At 50.8% G+C, this 26430-nt stretch overlaps 1 protein-coding gene across 1 annotated transcript in view; it reads right to left on the bottom strand.

The window, feature by feature from the left end:
- LOC130204767 (rho GTPase-activating protein SYDE1) overlaps positions 1-26430 on the bottom strand; it is a 65259-nt gene that overhangs the window by 35410 nt on the left and 3419 nt on the right. Inside the window, 8 exon segments of the mRNA XM_056431737.1 lie at positions 10665-10753; positions 11163-11252; positions 13287-13450; positions 17710-17905; positions 18126-18488; positions 19097-19245; positions 19247-19406; positions 23954-24208. Of these exon segments, the coding sequence (XP_056287712.1) occupies positions 10665-10753; positions 11163-11252; positions 13287-13450; positions 17710-17905; positions 18126-18488; positions 19097-19245; positions 19247-19406; positions 23954-24208 (1466 nt within the window).

Genomic DNA, 26430 nt, shown 5'->3' with positions numbered 1-26430 from the left:
CTAGACCCGTCTACCTGTCTCTGGGACCCCGTCTACCTGTCTCTGAACCCGTCTACCTGTCTAGACGTCTACCTGTCTCTAGAGACCCCATCTGTCTCTGGAGATCCTACCTGTCTCTAGACCCCGTCTACCTGTCTCTGGACCCCGTCTACCTGTCTCTAGACCCCGTCTACCTGTCTCTGGACCCCGTCTACCTGTCTCTAGGACCCCGTCTACCTGTCTCTGGACCCCGTCTACCTGTCTCTAGGACCCCGTCTACCTGTCTCTAGGACCCCGTCTACCTGTCTCTAGGACCCGTCTACCTGTCTCTAGGACCCCGTCTACCTGTCTCTAGCCCATCTACCTGTCTCTTGGACCCCGCCTACCTGTCACTAGACCCCGTCTACCTGTCTCTGGACCCCGTCTACCTGTCTCTAGGAGCCCGTCTACCTGTCTCTAGACCCCGTCTACCTGTCTCTAGGACCCCGTCTACCTGTCTCTAGACCCCGTCTACCTGTCTCTTGGACCCCGTCTGCCTGTCTCTGGACCCCGTCTACCTGTCTCTGGGACCCCGTCTGCCTGTCTCTGGGACCGTCTGCCTGTCTCTGGACCCGTCTACCTGTCTCTAGACCCCGTCTGCCTGTCTCTAGACCCGTCTACCTGTCTTGGACCCCGTCTACCTGTCTCTAGGACCCCGTCTGCCTGTCTCCTAGGACCCCGTCTACCTGTCTCTAGAACCCCGTCACCTGTCTCTTGGGCCCGTCTACCTGTCTCTTGGGCCCCGTCTACCTGTCTCTGACCCCGTCTACCTGTCTCTGAGCCCGTCTACCTGTCTCTAGACCCCGTCTACCTGTCTCTAGGACCCAGTCTACCTGTCTCTAGACCCCGTCTACCTGTCTCTAGGACCCGTCTACCTGTCTCTAGGACCCGTCTACCTGTCTCTAGACCCCGTCTACCTGTCTCTGAACCCGTCTACCTGTCTCTGGCCCCGTCTACCTGTCTCTAGACCCCGTCTACCTGTCTCTAGGACCCCGTCTACCTGTCTCTAGACCCCGTCTACCTGTCTCTAGACCCGTCTACCTGTCTCTGAGACCCCGTCTACCTGTCTCTGGACCCCGTCTACCTGTCTCTGGGCCCCGTCTGCACATCTCCTGGACCCCGTCTACTGTCTCTGGGACCCCGTCTGCCTGTCTCTGGGACCCCGTCTACCTGTCTCTGGGCCCGTCCTGCCTGTCTCTAGACCCGTCTACCTGTCTCCTGGGACCCGTCTACCTGTCTCTGGACCCGTCTACCTGTCTCTGGGACCCCGTCTACCTGTCTCTGGGACCCACGTCTGCCTGTCTCTAGACCCCGTCTACCTGTCTCCAAGACGTCTACCTGTCTCTGAGACCCCGTCTACCTGTCTCTAGACCCCGTCTACCTGTCTCTAGGACCCCGTCTACCTGTCTCTAGGCCCGTCTACCTGTCTCTAGAACCCCGTCTACCTATCTCTAGACCCGTCTACCTGTCTCTAGACCCCGTCTACCTGTCTCTTAGACCCCGTCTGTCTCTAGACCCCGTCTACCTGTCTCTGGACCCCGTCTACCTGTCTCTAGACCCCGTCTACCTGTCTCTAGAGACCCCGTCCTGTCTCTAGACCCCGTCTACCTGTCTCTAGACCCCGTCTACCTGTCTCTAGAACCCCGTCTACCTGTCTCTAGACCACGTCTACCTGTCTCTTGGACCCGTCACCTGTCTCTAGGACCCCGTCTACCTGTCTCTTGGACCCCGTCTACCTGTCTCTTGGACCCGTCTACCTGTCTAGACCCCGTCTACCTGTCTCTTGGACCCCGTCTACCTGTCTCTAGACCCGTCTACCTGTCTCTAGGACCCCGTCTACCTGTCTCTAGGACTGTCTACCTGTCTCTAGGACCCGTCTCCCTGTCTCTGGACCCCGTCTACCTGTCTCTTGGACCCGTCTACCTGTCTCTGGACCCCGTCTACCTGTCTCTAGGACCCGTCTACCTGTCTCTAGACCCCGTCTACCTGTCTCTGGACCCGTCTACTGTCTCTAAGACCCCGTCTGCCTGTCTCTGAACCCGTCTACCTGTCTCTAGGTTACGTCTCTACCTGTCTCTAGACCCCGTCTACCTGTCTCTAGAACCCCGTCTACCTGTCTCTTGACCCCGTCTACCTGTCTCTGTCTCTAGACCCCGTCTACCTGTCTCTAGACCCCGTCCTGTCTCTAGAGACCCCGTCTACCTGTCTCTAGACCATCTACCGTCTCTGACCCCGTCTACCTGTCTCTGGACCCCGTCTACCTGTCTCTGAGACCCCGTCTACCTGTCTCTGGACCCCGTCTACTGTCTCTGGGCCACGTCTACCTGTCTCTAGACCCCGTCTACATCTCTAGAGACCTCGTCTGCCTGTCTCTAGGACCCCGTCTACCTGTCTCTTGGACCCGTCTACCTGTCTCTAGGACACCGTCTACCTGTCTCTAGACCCCGTCTACTTGTCTCTTGGACCCCGTCTGCCTGTCTCTGGGACCCCGTCTACCTCTCTCTCGACCCCGCCTACCTGTCTCCTGGGACCCTACCTGTCTCTGGACCCGTCTGCCTGTCTCTGGGACCCGTCTACCTGTCTCTAGACCCCGTCTACCTGTCTCTGAACCCCGTCTACCTGTCTCTAGCCCGTCTACCTGTCTCTTAGACCCCGTCTACCTGTCTCTGACCCGTCTACCTGTCTCCTGAGCCCCGTCTACCTGTCTTGAACCCGTCTACCTGTCTCTGGTTGTCTACCTGTCTCTAGACCCCGTCTACCTGTCTCTGAACCCCGTCTACCTCCTCTGGACCCCGTCTACCTGTCTCTGAGCCCATCTACCTGTCTCTAGAACCCCGTCTACCTGTCTCTGGGGCCCCTTGTACCTGTCTCTAGACCCGTCTACCTGTCTCTGGGCCCGTCTACCTGTCTCTAGACCCGTCTACCTGTCTCTAGGACCCCGTCTACCTGTCTCTGGGACCCCGTCTACTGTCTCTGGACCCCGTCTACCTGGGCCCGTCTACCTGTCTGGACCCGTCTACCTGTCTCTGGACCCCGTCTACCTGTCTCTGAGCCCGTCTACCTGTCTCTGGGACCCCGTCTAACTGTCTCTAGACCCCGTCTACCTGTCTCTGGGACCCGTCTACCTGTCTCTGGAGCCCGTCTGCCTGTCTCTAGACCCGTCTACCTGTCTGGACCCGTCTACCTGTCTCTGGACCCGTCTGCCTGTCTCTAGACCCCGTCCTAACCTGTCTCTTGGACCCGTCTACCTGTCTCTTGGACCCCATCTACCTGTCTCTAGGACCCCGTCTACCTGTCTCTAGACCCCGTCTACCTGTCTCCTGGACCCCGTCTACCTGTCTCTAGGACCCCGTCTGCCTGTCTCTGGACCCCGTCTGCCTGTCTAGACCCCAGTCTACCTGTCTCTAGGACCCCGTCCTGTCTCTAGGACCCCGTCTACCTGTCTCTAGGACCCCGTCTACCTGTCTCTAGGACCCCGTCTACCTGTCTAGACCCCGTCTACCTGTCTAGACCCCGTCTACCTTTCTCTAGGACCCCGTCTACCTGTCTCTAGACCCAGATCTACCTGTCTCTAGGACCCCGTCTACCTGTCTAGACCCAGTCTACCTGTCTCTGGACTCAGTAGTAAATGATAGTACTGTGTACTCAGTAGTAGTAGTCATGTGTACTCAGTAGTAGTAGTCATGTGTACCTCAGTAGTAGTAGTCATGTGTACTCAGTAGTAGTCGTACTGTGTACTCAGTAGTAGTAGTCATGTGTACTCAGTAGTAGTAGTCCTGTGTACTCAGTCGTAGTAGTCCTGTGTACCTCAGTAGTAGTAGTCATGTGTACTCAGTAGTGAATCGTGCTGTGCTCAATGATGATAGTCATGTGTACTCAGTATTATACTGTACTCATAGTAAGTCATTGTACTCTAGTAGTCACTGTGTCTCAGTGAGTACCTGTATCCCCTATATCTAGCCTGTTACCAGTATGTAAGTTGTCTTGTTATGTAGTCTGTTTGTCTCATGTATATAGCCTACTGTAGTATAGTCTTTTACTGTCTACTAACTTATCATTAAACTATGTTACTAGGCCATAGTATGATGCTCCTCTGTGGAGTAGTGTGATATCCCCGAGTAGTCCTACGAGTATAGATATTACTCAGAGTATATGATCAGCTCACTAGGTTAGTAGTCCTCTACCAAAAGTTACAGTGTCAGCTAACAGCCTGAACTTAAGATCGTGTGATATACAATCGCTTATTATCAGCTCCTTATACCTAGGTTTATTGTCAGTCAATCACAGTACTTCTCTAAATAGAATAATCACTCCTCTCTGATCTACAGTATTAATATCAGAATGCTTCAATCTTCCTGTCAACTATGGTATCTTCTAACTTGACATTTAAATCACTGTACTTATCTCTAATCTAAGTATGGAGATGGCACTTGGATCTCATAAAGCCTCATATGATCATCATTAGTCCTAGGTCCACCCCTCGGTTTAAATAGACTATCAGCTTTATGAAGGCTTCATATAGGCAAAACAGGAGACTTGGTATGGCATTTAGCTTCTTAAGTGAATTAGAAAGACTACTTAGAGAGCTCTTCTCATCTTTCAAAAGTTTCATCTCAGAGGTCCGTAACGGTAATTGCACTCGTATAGACTCTGGTAGGAACCGTGGCACAATTCTGCTCTAACAGCCCTCGTCTAATTTCGGCTTACGCCATCCTTTAACGAGTCCACTTTAGCAGTCAGTTCCAACGCAGCCCGTTATAGCAGACTTTCCCCAATAAGCTTAACTTATATCCCTACTTACTATTTTGTCTTTAACTCTCCATTAGTTTTACAATACATGGACTTATCTACTTAGCATTCTCTATAACGTTATGGGCATAACTATTAGATATTGAATATATACAAATCGCATTGTCTAACTTGTAGCCAATATAAAGGACTCCTTTGTCCAGGTTCATACTAGGCTCATTCAATCCTGTACTTAGTCCCAGTCTCAATTAACGAGGCTCTGGACTAACTTTCATTCAATATAAGGACTCTTGTCTTTAGGTCTCATTACGAGTATACCCGTCTACTGGTCTAGTCTCAGTATCATACAGAGCTGTGTCTAACTTTGGTTCAGGTTGTACTTAGACCGTCACAGATCTGGTCTAACTTAGCAGTCTCAATAGTTAATACTCCGGTAACTTGGTCCAGGTCGAATATAGAGCTCCTGCTAATTAAAAGGTTCTGATATAACTGAGCCCGTAATTACGAGGTCTCAATAAGTACTCTGAATTTACAGGCTTAGGTTCCCGTCTATCGTCTTATACCAGGTCTCCTCAAAGCGCGTCTACTAACTCTAGAGTCTCCTGTATCAGACATCTTGGCAACTTTGGGCCAGGTTCATCCGGAACCATAGAGGACTCGTTCTAATCGTTAGGTCCTCTAAAAGTACTCCGGCTCTTCAACATTGACGACTCCGGTCTCTTTGGCACTCTAACAGACTCTCTAACCCTCTCTTGGTCCGTCTCTATCAAGACCCTGGCTAACTTTGTCCAGTCTCAATATAACAGAGGACTCCGTCAACTGTAGTAGTCCATATAACAGAGACCGTTACTGGTCCTAACTTTGTCCAGTCTCAATATAACAGAGACTCCTGCTAACTTTGTCCTACAGGACTCAATTACGACTATCTACTCTACTATCAGGCTCACTCTAACTTAGCCGGTCCCAATCGAATCCTGGTCTAACTTAGCAGTCTCTATAGACGGGCTCTGGTCTAACTGGACTCTCACAAGGTCTCTGGTCTCTTTCAGCTCTAATATAACAGGACTCCGGTCTAACTTTTCCAGGCTCAATTAACAGAGACTCCTGTCTAACTTTAGCAGTTCAATAACCTTCCTGCAGACTTAGTCAGGTCCCGCCAATATAACGACTCTGGTCTCTGGTTTTTCAATAATACAGTAGGACTCCTGGTCTAACTCTTTCCTGTCTCTAACAACGGCCTGTCTAACTTCTGGCACTTCCCTGACGTAACTTCCCGTCTACCTTTAGTCCGTTACCTTCAGGGACTCTTAGCTTGTCCTGGTCTCACTTCAGGTCCTTGGTCTAACTTTCCGTCTCATACTAGGACCCTGGGCTAACTTAGTCTCAGTCTCTCAAATAACGACTCTGCCGTCACTGGTCTAGGTACTCAGATCCTCACTGTCCTGGACCTTAACTACGGACCGTCTACTGGTTCCTAACTAGGACCTCCTGTCTACTTGTCAGTTCACTCATTACGAGGACTCCTGTCTCTGGTCCGTCTCTAGGACCTCTAACATCCTGTCCTATTATCCAGGACTCACTGGCCTAACTTACCGTCTCCCTAGGGCTGTCTAAGTTACTCCGAGTTACTCTTGGACGCTAGTCTCATAGGACTCCTATTTAACGTCTGGGCTGACCCGTTACGTATGGACCCGTGTCTCACTTACTCTAGAAGTCTACCGAGGACTCCGTCACTCTTAAGTCCGTCTCTTGATCGACCTGTCTAGATACGTCTGTCTTTACAAGCCCCCGTCTAGCTCTACCGTCTTCATCATAGACCGACTACCGTCTGACACCTGTCTACTTAGCCGTCTCTGTACTCAAAATCCGTCTCTGAACTGTCCTAGCTCCTCATTAACGGCTTTTACCCTTACCTTTTCGTCTACTTTAGACCCTAACTCTACCCTCTCTTAGACCCCTATCCTAGGACCTCTACCCGCTTAGCCCGTTACCTGTCTACCTATACCTGTCCTAGGTCTTGACTCTCTAGACCCCGCTACCTGTTCTGCAGGTCTTCTCTGCTCACTGCTTAACCCGCTACCGTCTTGCTCTACCTGTCTACCGCTCTCCCTTGACCTTCTACCGTACCTCTGGACCGTCTCTGGTCCCCTACCTTGACCTCAACCGTCTCTCCCTGTCTCTCTGACCCCGTCTACCTGTCTCTGACCCGTCTACTGCCTGCTCCCTTTGTCTCTAGGACCCCGCTACCTTCCTGACCCCTGTCTCTGGACCCCGTCTACCTGTCTCTAGCCCCGTCTACCTGGCTCTAGCCTGTCCACTGTCTCTGGACCCGTACCTGTCTCTGGACCCTCACCTGTCTCTACCCCGTCTACCGTCTTGGACCCTCACCTGTCTCAGTACCCGTCTACCTTCTCTAGGACCTCCCTCTCTAGCCCGTCTACTGTCCACTCGGACTTCTACCCGTCTACCTGTCTCTAGGACCCGTCCCACCTGTTCTAACCCGTCTCCTGTCTCTCCTCTACCCGTCTCTAACCCCGTCTCTTTAGACCCCGTCTCGTTTGACCCCGTCTACCTGTCTCTAGACACTACCCGTCTACCTGTCTCTAGACCCGTCTACCTGTCCTGGACCGTCTACCTTCTCTGGCTCTACCCCCGTCTACCTGTCTCTAGACCCGTCTACCTTCTCTAGACCCCGTCTCGTCTCTAGGCCCCGTCTACCTGTCTCTAGGACCCCTCTCCTGGCCCTCTATTCCTGGACCCCCCTGTCTCTGACCCCGTCTACCGTCTCTAGCCCTTCTTCCGTACTCTACCCCGTCTAACCGTCTCCGTACCCTCTACCTGTTCTAGACCCCTCTTCTCTACCCCGTCTCTGTCCAGACCCTCTACCTGTCTCTACCCTGCTCTTCTCAGACCCCGTTACCTGTTTCCCCCACACCTGTTCTAACCCCTAGTCTCTGGCCCCGTCTACCTGTCTCTGCCCCTCTACCTGTTGCCCGTTTCTCCCGTCTACCTGTCTCTACCCTCTCCTTAGGACCCCGTCTACCTGTCTCTAGGACCCCCCCTTCTCTGGTCTCTGGTCCGCCCTACCTGTCTCTAGGACCCCGTCTACCTTCTCTAGACCCGCTCCTGTCTCTAGACCCGTCTCGCTCCCTCTACCTGTCCTGACCCCTCTACTGCTCTAGACCCCGTCTACCTGTCTCTAGACCCCTCTACCTGTCTCAGCCCCGTCTACCTCCTCCTACCTGTACCTCTGACCCCTCTACCTGTCTCTGGACCCCGTCTACCTGTCTCTAGACCCGCTCCTGTCTACCCCGTCTATGTCAACCCCGTCTACCTGTCTCTAGACCCACCTGTCTCTAGACCCCGCTACCTGTCCTAACCCCGTCTACCTGTCTCGGACCTCTCTGACCCCTACCTGTCTCTGACCCTCTACCCTGGCCTACCGTCTTACCTGTCTCTGACCTCTACCTGTCTCCTAGGCCCTACCGTCTACCGTCTCTGACCCTCTACCTGTCTACCTCTCTCTAGACCCCTCTACCTGTCCTGACCCGTCTACCTGTCTCTAGACCCCGTCTACCTGTCTCTAGACCGTCACCTGTCTACCCTCTACGCACCCCGTCTACCTGTCTCTTGGACCCGCTACCTGTCCGCCCTTACCTGTCTCTAGACCCCGCTACCTGTCTCTAGACCCCTCTGCTCTGGACCCCGTCTACCTGACCCTCTACCGTCCTACCGTCTCTGGACCCCGTCTACCCTTTTCTAGACCCGTCTACCTGTCTCCTAACCCCCCGTCTACCTGTCTCTGACCCCTTCCTGTCTGGACCCCGTCTACCTGCTCTAGGACCCCGTCTACCTGTCCCCTAGGACCCCGTCTACCTGTCTCTGGACCCCGTTCTCCTGTCTCTAGACCCCGTCTACCTGTCTCTAGACCCCGTCTCCGTCTCTAGACCCTCACCTGTCTAGACCCCGTCCCCTTACCCCCTGGCCCGTCTACCTGTTCCAGACCCCGTCACCTGTCTCTTGGACCCCTCTACCTGTCTAGCCCGTCTACCTGTCTTAACCCCGTCTATCTCTGACCCTCTAGTCCCGTCTACCTGTCTCTGGACCCCGTCTACCTGTCTCTAGTCTCTGACCCGTCCCTGACCCTCTACCGTTCAGACCCCGTCTCCGTCTCTCCCCCACCGTCTCCTTCTGTCTCTAGACCCCGTCTCCCGTCTCTAACCCTCTACCGTCTCTAGACCCCGTCTCCTGTCTCTAGACCCCTACCTGTCTCAGACCCCGTCTCCTGTCTCTAGACCCCGTTCCTTCTCTGCCCCTCTATGTCTCTGACCCCGTCTACCTGTCTCTGGACCCCGTCTACCTGTCTCTGGACCCCGTCTACCTGTCTCTGGACCCCTCTACCTGTCTCGCCCCCTCTACCTGTCTCTAGGCCCGCTACCTGTTCAAACCCCCCTACCGTTCTAGGACCCCGTCTACCTCTCTGGACCCCGTTACCTGTCTTCTGGACCCCCTCTACCTGTCTCTGGACCCCCCCTCTGGACCCCGTCTACCTGTCTCTAGCCCCGTCTCTGTCTCTAGACCCCCTACCTGTCTCTGGACCCCCTCTTCCTGGCCCCCTCTACCTGTCTCTAGGACCCCGTCTACCTGTCTCTAACCCCGTCTACCTGTCTCTAGGCCCCGTCTACCTTCTCGGACCCCGTCTACCTTCCTTTGACCCCTCTACCTGTCTCTGACCCCCTTCTCCCCCTCCCTGTCCTGACCCCGTCCCTTCCGGACCCCGTCACCTGTCTCACCCCCCCGTCTCTGGGCCCCGTCCCTGTCTCTGGACCCCGTCTACCTTCTCAGGCCCCGTCTACCTGTCTCTGGCCCCTCTCCCCTCTGCCCCTCTCCCGCCTGCCCCTCTCCCCCCCTGTCTCTGGACCCCGTCTACCCCGGGCCCCGTCTACCCCTTTTTACCCCGTCTACCCCGGGGCCCCGTCTACCTCTCTGGACCCCCTCTACCTGTCTCTGACCCCGTCTACCTGTCCTAGGGCCCCGTCTACCTGTCTCTGACCCCGTCTACCTGTCTCTGGCCCCCTCTACCTGTCTCTGGGCCCCGTCTACCTGTCTCTGACCCCGTCTACCTGTCTCTGGGCCCCGTCTACCTGTCTCTGGGCCCCGTCTACCTGTCTCGGACCCCGTCTACCTGTCTCGGACCCCGTCTACCTGTCTCTAGCCCCCTCTACCTGTCTCTGGACCCCGTCTACCTGTCTCTAGACCCCCTCTACCTGTCTCTTGGACCCGGTCTACCTGTCTCTTGGCCCCGTCCACCTGTCTCTGGGCCCCGTCTACCTGTCTCGGACCCCCTCTACCTGTCTCTAGACCCCGTCTACCTGTCTCTGGACCCCGTCTACCTGTCTCTGGGCCCCCTCTACCTGTCTCTAGACCCCGTCTACCTGTCTCTAGACCCCGTCTACCTGTCTCTGGGGCCCCGTCTACCTGTCTCAGGGCCCCGTCTCCCCGCCCCTTACCCCGCCCCTTTCCTGTCTCTGGGCCCCGTCTACCTGTCTCTGACCCCCTCTACCTGTCTCGGGCCCCGTCTACCTGTCTCTGGACCCCGTCTACCTTTCTGGACCCCGTCTACCTGTGTACTCAGTAGTAGTAGTCCTGTGTACTCAGTAGTAGTAGTCCTGTGTAGTCGTAGTAGTCCTGTGTACTCAGTAGTAGTAGTCCTGTGTACTCAGTAGTAGTAGTCCTGTGTACTCAGTAGTAGTAGTCCTGTGTACTCAGTAGTAGTAGTCCTGTGTAGTCGTAGTAGTCCTGTGTACTCAGTAGTAGTAGTCCTGTGTAGTCGTAGTAGTCATGTGTACTCAGTCGTAGTAGTACAGTGTACATGTGTACCTCAGTCGTAGTAGTACCTGTGTGTCCCAGCTCTCCTCCAGAGACAGCTTCACATACAGTCGTCCTCGGGGCTCCAGCTTCACACACAGTTGTTGAATTTGACACCCTGAGACAGAACATCATTATTTATACATTTAAATAACCACGGTAGATCAATTAACCAATCAACCAACCAAACAACCAAAAAAACAATCAACAAACCAATCAACCAACCAAACAACCAACCAACCAACCAACCAACCAAACAACCAAAAAAACAATCAACCAACCAACCAAAAAAACAATCAACAAACCAATCAACCAAAAAACCAATCAACAAACCAATCAACCAACCAACCAATCAACCAACCAAACAATCAACCAATCAACCAAACAATCAACCAACCAACAAACAAACCAATAAACCAACCAATCAATCAACCGACCAACCAATGAACCAATCAATCAACCAACCAATCAACCAATCAACCAACCAATCAACCAACCAATCACATCCCAATTCTCTTGTCTTGCACCTTTAAAGAGTGCAGGGATGGAGACTCCTGCCAGACCACAGACCCGGTTCCTGGTTGGACCAGGACCTGATTTAGACCCTGATCCTGCTGCTGGACCACATAAAGAAACTTCAGTAAAGTAACTCAGTGTAGAAAGTACACATTAGTGTCAATAACTGAGCAAAGTAAACATATGGTTAACTGTGTACTAACATAGTAATACTCTGATGTATCTGGAGCTGTTGCATCAGAGTTATTGAGGGGGTCAGAGGTCAGAGTCAACATGGCTGCTTGATGCTGATCAAAGATCTCAAGGGTTCATCCTCTGAGGATACTGAGCAGGAAGTAGAACCAGGAGCTGAAGTAACAGCAGCAGTACACAAGGCTACTAGTATAAATATTATATATACTAGTGTAATATTCCTTCTTCCATGGTGGATGGTGATGACCAGAGATAAGCCCCGCCCACTCGCCGCCGCCGAATAAACAAAGTAGTAGTATAGTAGTAGTGGTAGTGTAGTAGTATAGTGTACTAGTACTATAGTGTACTAGTAGTATAGTGTAGTAGTATAGTAGTAGTGTGCATTTTCTACCTGTGAGGCGAGACTACTGACTACTTGGATCCTGCTAAGTATCTTCTTTAAACTAGTTTTATCTGCTGAGTTACTGTTGTATTTGTTGTTTAAAGCTGCTAGATTGTCAGTCTGTCCTGTTGTAGGATTTGTTTTGGTCGAGAGGTGTGTCCTGTGTTCCGACACCTGAATCTTCACTGATTGGACGAGCGCTCATCACCTGGTTTCAGCTGAGTCGCATTTGAATACCAAAGGCAAGGGGTGGTGTCAACGCGGCTGGAGGTAATTGGCACCAACTTGGGCTCCTAACAGGATCGGGTCTTTAGCGTCAGCGTGACTCATCGGACGAAGACTCGGAGGACAAAGACATAGGAGTCTTCTGTTGGAGTCAAGACTCGGTGGACAAAGACATAGGAGTCTTCCCTTGGAGTCAAGACTCGGAGGACAAAGACATAGGAGTCTTCCCTTGGAGTCAAGACTCGGAGGACAAAGACATAGGAGTCTTCCTTGGGTCAAGACTCGGAGGACAAAGACATAGGAGTCTTCCCTTGGAGTCAAGACTCGGAGGACAAAGACATAGGAGTCTTCCCTTGGAGTCAAGACTCGGTGGACAAAGACATAGGAGTCTTCCGTTGGAGTCGAGACTCGGAGGACAAAGACATAGGAGTCTTCCGTTGGAGTCGAGACTCGGAGGACAAAGACATAGGAGTCTTCCCTTGGAGTCAAGACTCGGAGGACAAAGACATAGGAGTCTTCCCTTGGAGTCAAGACTGGAGGACAAAGACATAGGAGTCTTCCGTTGGAGTCGAGACTCGGAGGACAAAGACATAGGAGTCTTCCGTTGGAGTCGAGACTCGGAGGACAAAGACATAGGAGTCTTCCGTTGGAGTCAAGACTCGGAGGACAAAGACATAGGAGTCTTCCCTTGGAGTCTTCGTGGCTGTGTATTCCACCATTTAGTGATTATGTGTGTACTTTCCATACCTGTGCGTATCTCTACTCGTAATTACTATAGGACTCGTTCATTCCTGTACCGGAACCCCTCCTCTGTTCTCCTTCCTATCCGTTCTACTCACACCCAGCACCTGGTCACAGGAGGCCTCTGGAACTGTCAGTCAGCCAACCGCAAGGCCGGTTTCATCTCTTTGCTATGGAGCAGTCGCTTGACTTCCTGGCTCTCACTGATCACAGCAGACAACACGTCTCCTCGGCCTTCAGCCACACACCAGACCCTCTGGTCGGGGTGGAGGTACAGGTTTACTCATCTCACCTAAATGGTGTTTCTCTCCCTACCCGCTGTCACTCTTTATCCCACTGACTTGAGTTCTATGCTGTGACGGTGACTCATCCGGTTCAACTCCACATGGTTGTTCTCTACCCCCTGGTTCTTTGGGAGATTTCTTGGAAGAGCTAGTAGTAGTAATATAGTAGTAGTATAGTGGTAGTATAGTAATATAGTCGTATAGTGTAGTAGTAATATAGTCGTATAGTGTAGTAGTAATATAGTCGTATAGTGTAGTAGTAATATAGTCGTATAGTGTAATAGTAATATAGTCGTATAGTGAAGTAGTACCTGGTGTCAACACCACGATGCGGAGCTGTTGGGCTCTCTCCAGCTCCAGGTGGAAGGCGTGGTTCAGTGGGAGGGAGGAGCCTCTCAGGGTCAGGAGGGCGGTCCGGGCCCTCGTCACCCCGTCGACCTGGATGGCCAGGAAGACCTCCTTCCTGTCCTCGGACCTGAGAGGACATCACAGACACATGTCTACTGACCACGTGTCTACTGACCATCGACTGACCACATGTCTACTGACCATCTACTGACCACATGTCTACTGACCATCTACTGACCACATGTCTACTGACCATCTACTGACCACATGTCTAATGACCACATGTCTACTGACCATCGACTGACCACATGTCTACTGACCATCGACTGACCACATGTCTACTGACCACATGTCTACTGACCACATGTCTACTGACCACATGTCTACTGACCATCTACTGACCACATGTCTACTGACCATCTACTGACCACATGTCTACTGACCATCTACTGACCACATGTCTAATGACCATCTACTGACCACATGTCTACTGACCACATGTCTACTGACCATCTAATGACCACATGTCTACTGACCACATGTCTACTGACCATCTACTGACCACATGTCTACTGACCATCGACTGACCACATGTTTACTGACCATCTACTGACCACATGACTACTGACCACATGTCTACTGACCACATGTCTACTGACCACAAGTCTACTGACCATCTACTGACCACATGTCTAATGACCACATGTCTACTGACCATCTACTGACCACATGTCTACTGACCACATGTCTACTGACCATATGTCTACTGACCATCTACTGACCACATGTCTACTGACCATCGACTGACCACATGTCTACTGACCATCTACTGACCACATGTCTACTGACCATCTACTGACCACATGTCTACTGACCATCTACTGACCACATGTCTACTGACCACATGTCTACTGACCATGTCTACTGACCATCTACTGACCACATGTCTACTGACCACATGTCTACTGACCACATGTCTACTGACCATCTACTGACCACATGTCTACTGACCATCTACTGACCACATGTCTACTGACCACATGTCTACTGACCACATGTCTACTAACCATCTACTGACCACATGTCTAATGACCACATGTCTACTGACCATCGACTGACCACATGTCTACTGACCATCGACTGACCACATGTCTACTGACCATCTACTGACCACATGTCTACTGACCATCTACTGAAAACATGTCTAATGACCATCTACTGACCACATGTCTACTGACCATCTACTGACCACATGTCTACTGACCATCTACTGACCACATGTCTACTGACCATCGACTGACCACATGTTTACTGACCATCTACTGACCACATGTCTACTGACCATCTACTGACCACATGTCTACTGACCACAAGTCTACTGACCATCTACTGACCACATGTCTACTGACCACAAGTCTACTGACCATCTACTGACCACATGTCTACTGACCACAAGTCTACTGACCATCTACTGACCACATGTCTACTGACCACAAGTCTACTGACCATCTACTGATCACATGTCTAATGACCACCTGTCTACTGACTATCTACTGACCACATGTCTACTGACCACATGTCTACTGACCATATGTCTACTGACCATCTACTGACCACATGTCTACTGACCATCTACTGACCACGTCTACTGACCATCGACTGACCACATGTCTACTGACCATCTACTGACCAGATGTCTACTGACCGTCTACTGACCACATGTCTACTGACCATCTACTGACCACATGTCTACTGACCACATGTCTACTGACCACATGTCTACTGACCATCTACTGACCACATGTCTACTGACCACATGTCTACTGACCATCGCCTGACCACATGTCTACTGACCATCGACTGACCACATGTCTACTGACCATCTACTGACCACATGTCTACTGACCATCTACTGACCACATGTCTAATGACCACATGTCTATAGACCACATGTCTACTGACCATCTACTGACCACATGTCTACTGACCATCTACTGACCATCTACTGACCACATGTCTACTGACCACATGTCTACTGACCATCTACTGACCACATGTCTAATGACCACATGTCTACTGACCACATGTCTACTGACCATCTACTGACCACATGTCTACTGACCATCGACTGACCACATGTCTACTGACCATCGACTGACCACATGTCTACTGACCATCTACTGACCACATGTCTACTGACCATCTACTGACCACATGTCTACTGACCATCTACTGACCACATGTCTACTGACCACATGTCTACTGACCACATGTCTACTGACCATCTACTGACCACATGTCTACTGACCACATGTCTACTGACCGTCTAATGACCACATGTCTTCTGACCACATGTCTACTGACCATCTACTGACCACATGTCTACTGACCATCTACTGACCACATGTCTACTGACCACAAGTCTACTGACCATCTACTGACCACATGTCTAATGACCACATGTCTACTGACCATCTACTGACCACATGTCTACTGACCATATGTCTACTGACCATCTACTGACCACATGTCTACTGACCACATGTCTACTGACCATCGACTGACCACATGTCTACTGACCATCGACTGACCACATGTCTACTGACCATCTACTGACCACATGTCTACTGACCACATGTCTACTGACCACATGTCTACTGACCATCTACTGACCACATGTCTACTGACCACATGTCTACTGACCATTTACTGATCACATGTCTACTGACCACATGTCTACTGACCATCGACTGACCACATGTCTACTGACCATCTACTGACATGTCTACTGACCACATGTCTACTGACCATTTACTGACCACATGTCTACTGACCACATGTCTACTGACCATCTACTGACCACATGTCTACTGACCATATGTCTACTGACCATCTACTGACCACATGTCTACTGACCATCTACTGACCACATGTCTACTGACCATCTACTGACCACATGTCTACTGACCATCTACTGACCACATGTCTACTGACCATCTACTGACCACATGTCTAATGACCACATGTCTACTGACCACATGTCTACTGACCATCTACTGACCACATGTCTACTGACCATCGACTGACCACATGTCTACTGACCATCGACTGACCACATGTCTACTGACCATCGACTGACCACATGTCTACTGACCATCTACTGACCACATGTCTACTGACCATCTACTGACCACATGTCTACTGACCACATGTCTACTGACCATCTACTGACCACATGTCTACTGACCATCTACTGACCACATGTCTACTGACCATCTACTGACCACATGTCTACTGACCATCTACTGACCACATGTCTACTGACCACATGTCTACTGACCATCGACTGACCACATGTTTACTGACCATCTACTGACCACATGTCTACTGACCATATGTCTACTGACCATCTACTGACCACATGTCTACTGACCACATGTCTACTGACCATCTACTGACCACATGTCTACTGACCATCTACTGACCACATGTCTACTGACCATCTACTGACCACATGTCTACTGACCATCGACTGACCACATGTCTACTGACCATCTACTAACCATAATCATGGTAAGAGCAGTTGAGGCTCATGGGCAGGGGTCCCCAAACTTTTTCCTGAGAGGGCCACATAATGTTTCCCTTGTCTGCTGGAGGGCCAGCGGGGGGGGGGGGGGGGGGGTGAAAGTGTGCTCACCTGTGAGCGCGCATCACTGGGCAGACAGCATTTAACGGAGCAGCGCGTGCGCTCTGATCGCTCTCTCAATGAAGTATCGATACAAAAAATATGCTAAATCACATGGTGTTTAACGTACGGGTACTTCGTTAGCATCGCTACACCGTGCAGCGTGACAGCAGCAGATGTAGCGGACTAACATTCAAGCTAACCTAACTTCCCAAACGCTGTGGACATCTGAACGCTGATTGGCCGAGACGCGACACGTCCCATCAAAGATGTTCTATTGCGAAGAGCACCACTCCACATTTTCTCCGCGTCTCACTGCAATCTCGACGGCAGCGGGCCAGGTGAACACAATAATAACTCGGAACGCGTCTCTGGTATTGTTCAGGGGGCCGGTCCAAATGTGGAGGCGGGCCGAATCCGGCCCGCGGGCCGTAGTTTGGAGACCACTGCTCATGGGTATTTAGAGACATAAGAACAGATTTGATTGGCTGTTGAGCTGTAGTTCCTCTAATGTCCACCTGAGTCTGCTGCAATCCACCGCAGACTCTATTGAAGTCAATGGAAACGTCCCAAGACAGTGCTCAGTTCTCAGGAGATCTAGTCTTTAACTGTCAGCGAGCAGCGAGCTTTAAACAACCTTGCGTTAGCCGCTGTTAGCCTCTGTTAGCCATTCCAGGAGTTCCCCTGGGCGGTGAACTCACCTGCTGGTCTTCATGTCCTCCAGGCCCAGCAGGTGGACCGTCAGTAAGCCCGTCACCCGCTGGCTGCATCTCGGGGGGTCGGAGTTCACATACAGTCGGAAGGAGCTCATGTCCCACGCCACCTCCTGGGAAGTTGAGAGAGGAGGCGCCTGTTGCCGTGGCAGCAGCTCGGGGGAGTCCCCATCACTAAGATAACCTAAAGGACAATATATATTTCACCAAAAAATGTCAGCATATATGACAAGAGGTTTAGCTCGTTAACAATAGCTAGCGAGGGGGCAGATGCATTAATACTTGCACACTTGAAGGTTATTATTGCTATTATATATATATAATATTTATTAAATGTCATCTGGTATGATGTAGTTCTCATGTGTATGAACGTCCCCTCTTTATGAAATACGTTGATACTTGACCTCCTTTTGCCGAGCGGCCTCTCGATGACCGGCACAGTGGTCTGGCTGGAGGGGCGGAGCTATCCAGGTGATACCTGCTGATCACGTTCTGGTTGGCTGCAGAGGCCGACGCCGTCTTCCCGGCCGGCTCGTCGCCGCCCTGCCGTTGGGCACGAGAGCGCAGGCTGAGTTTGCGGCGCAGCTCGGGGAGTTTCTTCATTTTAAAGGAGAGTTTCCTCATGGTACCAGGAGACATCAACCGGTCAATGACGCTACCTGACACGCCCCCTTTCTTCAAGGAGGCGGAGCTATCGTCACAGGTGGCGGGATCTGTGAGAGACAAACAAATACTGTATGATGTAAACGGAATTACATGTTTTAGTTCTGACCACTAGTGGGCGCTGTTCAGGCGTCTGGAGGTGTGAGGGTGAAGGGGCAGAAGAGAAGAAGGGAAGAAGGGAACTTGAGCTGAACTAAAGTGATGAGTAAAGCCCAGAATGTCTTTATTCTGCCTCGGCTGTCTTCCTGCTCACACACCCACGTCGCTGACATTATTATTTATTATACTTTTGACCTGAAATATTTAAAGGAAATTCATTTGTCCAAAATCACAAACTCAGAGGGCTTTACAATCTGTACACATACGACATCCTGACCTTTGACCTCACAACAGGAACAAGAGACATGAGACACTGAAAGAGAGAAGCGGAGAGGGAGAGAGGGCCTGGAGAAGACAGAGGGTGGAGTCGGCGACCTGTGTTTCCTGTGGTGATGTCATCAGTATGATGACCGACCTAACTTCACCTTTCTGGAACGGCGACCCGTCCTCTTGGCCTCTAGTCCTGCTCCTCATCCTCCTGCTCCCCCTCGTCCTCCTCCTCCTGTGTCCTCCTCTTCAGGGATCGGGTTGTACCAGATGTTGCTCTCCTGCTGAATCCCACAGGCCTCTTCTGAACTCGACACCTAAGCGCCCTCTGGTGCGTGGCGCTCACCGCTGCGCCTTTGGGCCGACCCCGTCCTCTTGGCCGTCTCGTCCCTGCTCCTCCATATCTCCTTCTCCCTGCGTGGCCCTCCTGTGTCCTCCTCTTCAGGGATCGGGTTGTACCAGATGTTGCTCTCCTGCTGAATCCCACAGGCTTCTTCCAGACGCCAGCACCCAGGCTCGGCTGCTGCGATCCAGGCTCTGCAGATAAGCTCGCTGGCCAGGAGACGTGGCCGGGGCATCAGGGGGGGCTCTGGGGGGCCTGGGGGCCTCGAGGAGGCCAGAAGGAGAACCCACAGGAGCATGAAGATGAGGTTCAGCTAGCAGGAGGACATGAAGATGAGGTTCAGCTAGCAGGAGGAGAACATGAAGATGAGGTTCAGCTAGCAGGAGGACATGAAGATGAGGTTCAGCTAGCAGGAGGAGAACATGAAGATGAGGTTCAGCTAGCAGGAGGAGAACATGAAGATGAGGTTCAGCTAGCAGGAGGAGAACATGAAGATGAGGTTCAGCTAGCAGGAGAACATGAAGATGAGGTTCAGCTAGCAGGAGAACATGAAGATGAGGTTCAGCTAGCAGGAGGAGAACATGAAGATGAGGTTCAGCTAGCAGGAGGAGAACATGAAGATGAGGTTCAGCTAGCAGGAGGAGAACATGAAGATGAGGTTCAGCTAGCAGGAGGAGAACATGAAGATGAGGTTCAGCTAGCAGGAGGAGAACATGAAGATGAGGTTCAGCTAGCAGGAGGAGAACATGAAGATGAGGTTCAGCTAGCAGGAGGACATGAAGATGAGGTTCAGCTAGCAGGAGGAGAACATGAAGATGAGGTTCAGCTAGCAGGAGGAGAACATGAAGATGAGGTTCAGCTAGCAGGAGAACATGAAGATGAGGTTCAGCTAGCAGGAGGAGAACATGAAGATGAGGTTCAGCTAGCAGGAGGAGAACATGAAGATGAGGTTCAGCTAGCAGGAGAACATGAAGATGAGGTTCAGCTAGCAGGAGGAGAACATGAAGATGAGGTTCAGCTAGCAGGAGGAGAACATGAAGATGAGGTTCAGCTAGCAGGAGGAGAACATGAAGATGAGGTTCAGCTAGCAGGAGAACATGAAGATGAGGTTCAGCTAGCAGGAGGAGAACATGAAGATGAGGTTCAGCTAGCAGGAGGACATGAAGATGAGGTTCAGCTAGCAGGAGGACATGAAGATGAGGTTCAGCTAGCAGGAGGAGAACATGAAGATGAGGTTCAGCTAGCAGGAGGAGGACATGAAGATGAGGTTCAGCTAGCAGGAGGAGAACATGAAGATGAGGTTCAGCTAGCAGGAGGAGAACATGAAGATGAGGTTCAGCTAGCAGGAGGAGAACATGAAGATGAGGTTCAGCTAGCAGGAGGAGAACATGAAGATGAGGTTCAGCTAGCAGGAGGAGAACATGAAGATGAGGTTCAGCTAGCAGGAGGAGAACATGAAGATGAGGTTCAGCTAGCAGGAGGACATGAAGATGAGGTTCAGCTAGCAGGAGGAGAACATGAAGATGAGGTTCAGCTAGCAGGAGGAGAACATGAAGATGAGGTTCAGCTAGCAGGAGGAGAACATGAAGATGAGGTTCAGCTAGCAGGAGGAGAACATGAAGATGAGGTTCAGCTAGCAGGAGGAGAACATGAAGATGAGGTTCAGCTAGCAGGAGGAGAACATGAAGATGAGGTTCAGCTAGCAGGAGGAGAACATGAAGATGAGGTTCAGCTAGCAGGAGGAGAACATGAAGATGAGGTTCAGCTAGCAGGAGGAGAACATGAAGATGAGGTTCAGCTAGCAGGAGGAGAACATGAAGATGAGGTTCAGCTAGCAGGAGGAGAACATGAAGATGAGGTTCAGCTAGCAGGAGGAGAACATGAAGATGAGGTTCAGCTAGCAGGAGAACATGAAGATGAGGTTCAGCTAGCAGGAGGACATGAAGATGAGGTTCAGCTAGCAGGAGGAGAACATGAAGATGAGGTTCAGCTAGCAGGAGGAGAACATGAAGATGAGGTTCAGCTAGCAGGAGGAGGACATGAAGATGAGGTTCAGCTAGCAGGAGGAGAACATGAAGATGAGGTTCAGCTAGCAGGAGGAGAACATGAAGATGAGGTTCAGCTAGCAGGAGGAGAACATGAAGATGAGGTTCAGCTAGCAGGAGAACATGAAGATGAGGTTCAGCTAGCAGGAGGAGAACATGAAGATGAGGTTCAGCTAGCAGGAGGAGAACATGAAGATGAGGTTCAGCTAGCAGGAGGAGAACATGAAGATGAGGTTCAGCTAGCAGGAGGAGAACATGAAGATGAGGTTCAGCTAGCAGGAGGAGAACATGAAGATGAGGTTCAGCTAGCAGGAGGAGAACATGAAGATGAGGTTCAGCTAGCAGGAGGAGAACATGAAGATGAGGTTCAGCTAGCAGGAGGAGAACATGAAGATGAGGTTCAGCTAGCAGGAGGAACATGAAGATGAGGTTCAGCTAGCAGGAGGAGAACATGAAGATGAGGTTCAGCTAGCAGGAGGAGAACATGAAGATGAGGTTCAGCTAGCAGGAGGAGAACATGAAGATGAGGTTCAGCTAGCAGGAGGAGAACATGAAGATGAGGTTCAGCTAGCAGGAGGAGAACATGAAGATGAGGTTCAGCTAGCAGGAGGAGAACATGAAGATGAGGTTCAGCTAGCAGGAGGAGAACATGAAGATGAGGTTCAGCTAGCAGGAGGAGAACATGAAGATGAGGTTCAGCTAGCAGGAGGAGAACATGAAGATGAGGTTCAGCTAGCAGGAGGAGGACATGAAGATGAGGTTCAGCTAGCAGGAGGAGAACATGAAGATGAGGTTCAGCTAGCAGGAGGAGAACATGAAGATGAGGTTCAGCTAGCAGGAGGAGAACATGAAGATGAGGTTCAGCTAGCAGGAGGAGAACATGAAGATGAGGTTCAGCTAGCAGGAGAACATGAAGATGAGGTTCAGCTAGCAGGAGGAGGACATGAAGATGAGGTTCAGCTAGCAGGAGGAGAACATGAAGATGAGGTTCAGCTAGCAGGAGGAGGACATGAAGATGAGGTTCAGCTAGCAGGAGGAGAACATGAAGATGAGGTTCAGCTAGCAGGAGAACATGAAGATGAGGTTCAGCTAGCAGGAGGAGAACATGAAGATGAGGTTCAGCTAGCAGGAGAACATGAAGATGAGGTTCAGCTAGCAGGAGAACATGAAGATGAGGTTCAGCTAGCAGGAGAACATGAAGATGAGGTTCAGCTAGCAGGAGAACATGAAGATGAGGTTCAGCTAGCAGGAGAACATGAAGATGAGGTTCAGCTAGCAGGAGGAGAACATGAAGATGAGGTTCAGCTAGCAGGAGGAGAACATGAAGATGAGGTTCAGCTAGCAGGAGGAGGACATGAAGATGAGGTTCAGCTAGCAGGAGGAGAACATGAAGATGAGGTTCAGCTAGCAGGAGGAGAACATGAAGATGAGGTTCAGCTAGCAGGAGAACATGAAGATGAGGTTCAGCTAGCAGGAGAACATGAAGATGAGGTTCAGCTAGCAGGAGGAGAACATGAAGATGAGGTTCAGCTAGCAGGAGGAGAACATGAAGATGAGGTTCAGCTAGCAGGAGAACATGAAGATGAGGTTCAGCTAGCAGGAGGAGAACATGAAGATGAGGTTCAGCTAGCAGGAGGAGAACATGAAGATGAGGTTCAGCTAGCAGGAGAACATGAAGATGAGGTTCAGCTAGCAGGAGGAGAACATGAAGATGAGGTTCAGCTAGCAGGAGGAGAACATGAAGATGAGGTTCAGCTAGCAGGAGGAGAACATGAAGATGAGGTTCAGCTAGCAGGAGGAGAACATGAAGATGAGGTTCAGCTAGCAGGAGGAGAACATGAAGATGAGGTTCAGCTAGCAGGAGGACATGAAGATGAGGTTCAGCTAGCAGGAGGAGGACATGAAGATGAGGTTCAGCTAGCAGGAGGAGAACATGAAGATGAGGTTCAGCTAGCAGGAGGAGAACATGAAGATGAGGTTCAGCTAGCAGGAGGAGAACATGAAGATGAGGTTCAGCTAGCAGGAGGACATGAAGATGAGGTTCAGCTAGCAGGAGGAGAACATGAAGATGAGGTTCAGCTAGCAGGAGGAGAACATGAAGATGAGGTTCAGCTAGCAGGAGGAGAACATGAAGATGAGGTTCAGCTAGCAGGAGGAGGACATGAAGATGAGGTTCAGCTAGCAGGAGGAGAACATGAAGATGAGGTTCAGCTAGCAGGAGGAGAACATGAAGATGAGGTTCAGCTAGCAGGAGGAGAACATGAAGATGAGGTTCAGCTAGCAGGAGAACATGAAGATGAGGTTCAGCTAGCAGGAGGAGAACATGAAGATGAGGTTCAGCTAGCAGGAGGAGAACATGAAGATGAGGTTCAGCTAGCAGGAGGAGAACATGAAGATGAGGTTCAGCTAGCAGGAGGAGAACATGAAGATGAGGTTCAGCTAGCAGGAGGAGAACATGAAGATGAGGTTCAGCTAGCAGGAGGAGAACATGAAGATGAGGTTCAGCTAGCAGGAGGAGAACATGAAGATGAGGTTCAGCTAGCAGGAGGAGAACATGAAGATGAGGTTCAGCTAGCAGGAGAACATGAAGATGAGGTTCAGCTAGCAGGAGGAGAACATGAAGATGAGGTTCAGCTAGCAGGAGGAGAACATGAAGATGAGGTTCAGCTAGCAGGAGGAGAACATGAAGATGAGGTTCAGCTAGCAGGAGGAGAACATGAAGATGAGGTTCAGCTAGCAGGAGGAGAACATGAAGATGAGGTTCAGCTAGCAGGAGGAGAACATGAAGATGAGGTTCAGCTAGCAGGAGGAGAACATACCTCATCCGGTGATTGCCGGTGACTCCAGGACTGCCCAGGTGCATTCTGGTCTATCCAATCAGAGTCTCTGGGGATGGAGGTGGGCGGAGCTGCAGAACCCGGCCGGGCCCACAGCTGTTCCTTGGACTCTGTGAAGTGGTTCTGTGGCGACGGAGGACCAGGGTCTGCTGCTGGGGGGGGTCTGGTCTTCATCAAGGGTGACGACGGTGATGAAGACGTCTGGAGGACCGTGTCAGCCTTTACTGCAACATCTGCAGGAATCAGCTGTCATTAGTTAGTTAGGCCTGGTCTATAGTTAGTCCTGGTTCAGGTCTATAGTTGGGCCTGGTTCAGGTCTATAGTTAGGCCTGGTTCAGGTCTATAGTTAGGCCTGGTTCAGGTCTAGAGTTAGGCCTGGTTCAGGTCTAGAGTTAGTCCTGGTTCAGGTCTATAGTTAGGCCTGGTTCAGGTCTATAGTTGAGCCTGGTTCAGGTCTATAGTTAGTCCTGGTTCAGGTCTATAGTTAGTCCTGGTTCAGGTCTATAGTTGGGCCTGGTTCAGGTCTATAGTTAGTCCTGGTTCAGCTCTATAGTTAGGCCTGGTTCAGGTCTATAGTTAGTCCTGGTTCAGGTCTATAGTTAGTCCTGGTTCAGGTCTATAGTTAGGCCTGGTTCAGGTCTATAGTTAGTCCTGGTTCAGGTCTATAGTTAGGCCTGGTTCAGGTCTATAGTTAGTCCTGGTTCAGGTCTATAGTTAGGCCTGGTTCAGGTCTATAGTTAGTCCTGGTTCAGGTCTATAGTTAGGCCTGGTTCAGGTCTATAGTTAGTCCTGGTTCAGGTCTATAGTTAGTCCTGGTTCAGGTCTATAGTTAGTCCTGGTTCAGGTCTATAGTTAGTCCTGGTTCAGGTCTATAGTTAGTCCTGGTTCAGGTCTATAGTTAGGCCTGGTTCAGGTCTATAGTTAGTCCTGGTTCAGGTCTATAGTTAGGCCTGGTTCAGGTCTATAGTTAGTCCTGGTTCAGGTCTATAGTTAGGCCTGGTTCAGGTCTATAGTTAGTCCTGGTTCAGGTCTATAGTTAGGACTGGTTCAGGTCTATAGTTAGGCCTGGTTCAGGTCTATAGTTAAGCCTGGTTCAGGTCTATAGTTAGGACTGGTTCAGGTCTATAGTTAGACTGGTTCAGGTCTACAGTTAGGCCTGGTTCAGGTCTATAGTTAGGCCTGGTTCAGGTCTATAGTTAAGCCTGGTTCAGGTCTAGAGGTAGTCCTGGTTCAGGTCTAGAGTTAGTCCTGGTTCAGGTCTATAGTTAGTCCTGGTTCAGGTCTATAGTTAGGCCTGGTTCAGGTCTATAGTTAGTCCTGGTTCAGGTCTATAGTTAGACTGGTTCAGGTCTATAGTTAGTCCTGGTTCAGGTCTATAGTTAATCCTGGTTCAGGTCTATAGTTGGCCTGGTTCAGGTCTATAGTTGGGCCTGGTTCAGGTCTATGGTTAGTCCTGGTTCAGGTCTATCGTTAGACCTGGTTCAGGTCTATAGTTAGAGCTGGTTCAGGTCTATAGGACTGGTTCAGGTCTATAGTTAGGCCTGGTTCAGGTCTATAGTTAGGCCTGGTTCAGGTCTATAGTTAGTCCTGGTTCAGGTCTATAGTTAGGCCTGGTTCAGGTCTATAGTTGGTCCTGGTTCAGGTCTATAGTTGAGCCTGGTTCAGGTCTATAGTTAGGTCTGGTTCAGGTCTATAGTTAGGCCTGGTTCAGGTCTATAGTTGGGACTGGTTCAGGTCTATAGTTAGGCCTGGTTCAGGTCTATAGTTAGGCCTGGTTCAGGTCTATAGTTGAGCCTGGTTCAGGTCTATAGTTAGCCTGGTTCAGGTCTATAGTTAGTCCTGGTTCAGGTCTATAGTTAGTCCTGGTTCAGGTCTATAGTTGGGCCTGGTTCAGGTCTATAGTTAGTCCTGGTTCAGGTCTAGAGTTAGTCCTGGTTCAGGTCTATAGTTGAGCCTGGTTCAGGTCTATAGTTAGGCCTGGTTCAGGTCTATAGTTAGGCCTGGTTCAGGTCTATAGTTAGTCCTGGTTCAGGTCTATAGTTAGTCCTGGTTCAGGTCTATAGTTGAGCCTGGTTCAGGTCTATAGTTAGGCCTGGTTCAGGTCTATAGTTAGGCCTGGTTCAGGTCTATAGTTAGGCCTGGTTCAGGTCTATAGTTAGGCCTGGTTCAGGTCTATAGTTGGGACTGGTTCAGGTCTATAGTTAGTCCTGGTTCAGGTCTATAGTTAGACTGGTTCAGGTCTATAGTTAGTCCTGGTTCAGGTCTATAGTTAGGCCTGGTTCAGGTCTATAGTTAGTCCTGGTTCAGGTCTATAGTTAGGCCTGGTTCAGGTCTATAGTTAGTCCTGGTTCAGGTCTATAGTTAGGCCTGGTTCAGGTCTATAGTTAGTCCTGGTTCAGGTCTATAGTTAGGCCTGGTTCAGGTCTATAGTTAGGACTGGTTCAGGTCTATAGTT

This window comes from Pseudoliparis swirei, chromosome 14 (genome assembly GCF_029220125.1).
Source record: "Pseudoliparis swirei isolate HS2019 ecotype Mariana Trench chromosome 14, NWPU_hadal_v1, whole genome shotgun sequence".
NCBI lineage: Eukaryota > Metazoa > Chordata > Actinopteri > Perciformes > Liparidae > Pseudoliparis > Pseudoliparis swirei.
This window is presented reverse-complemented; position numbering and strand designations above follow the sequence as displayed.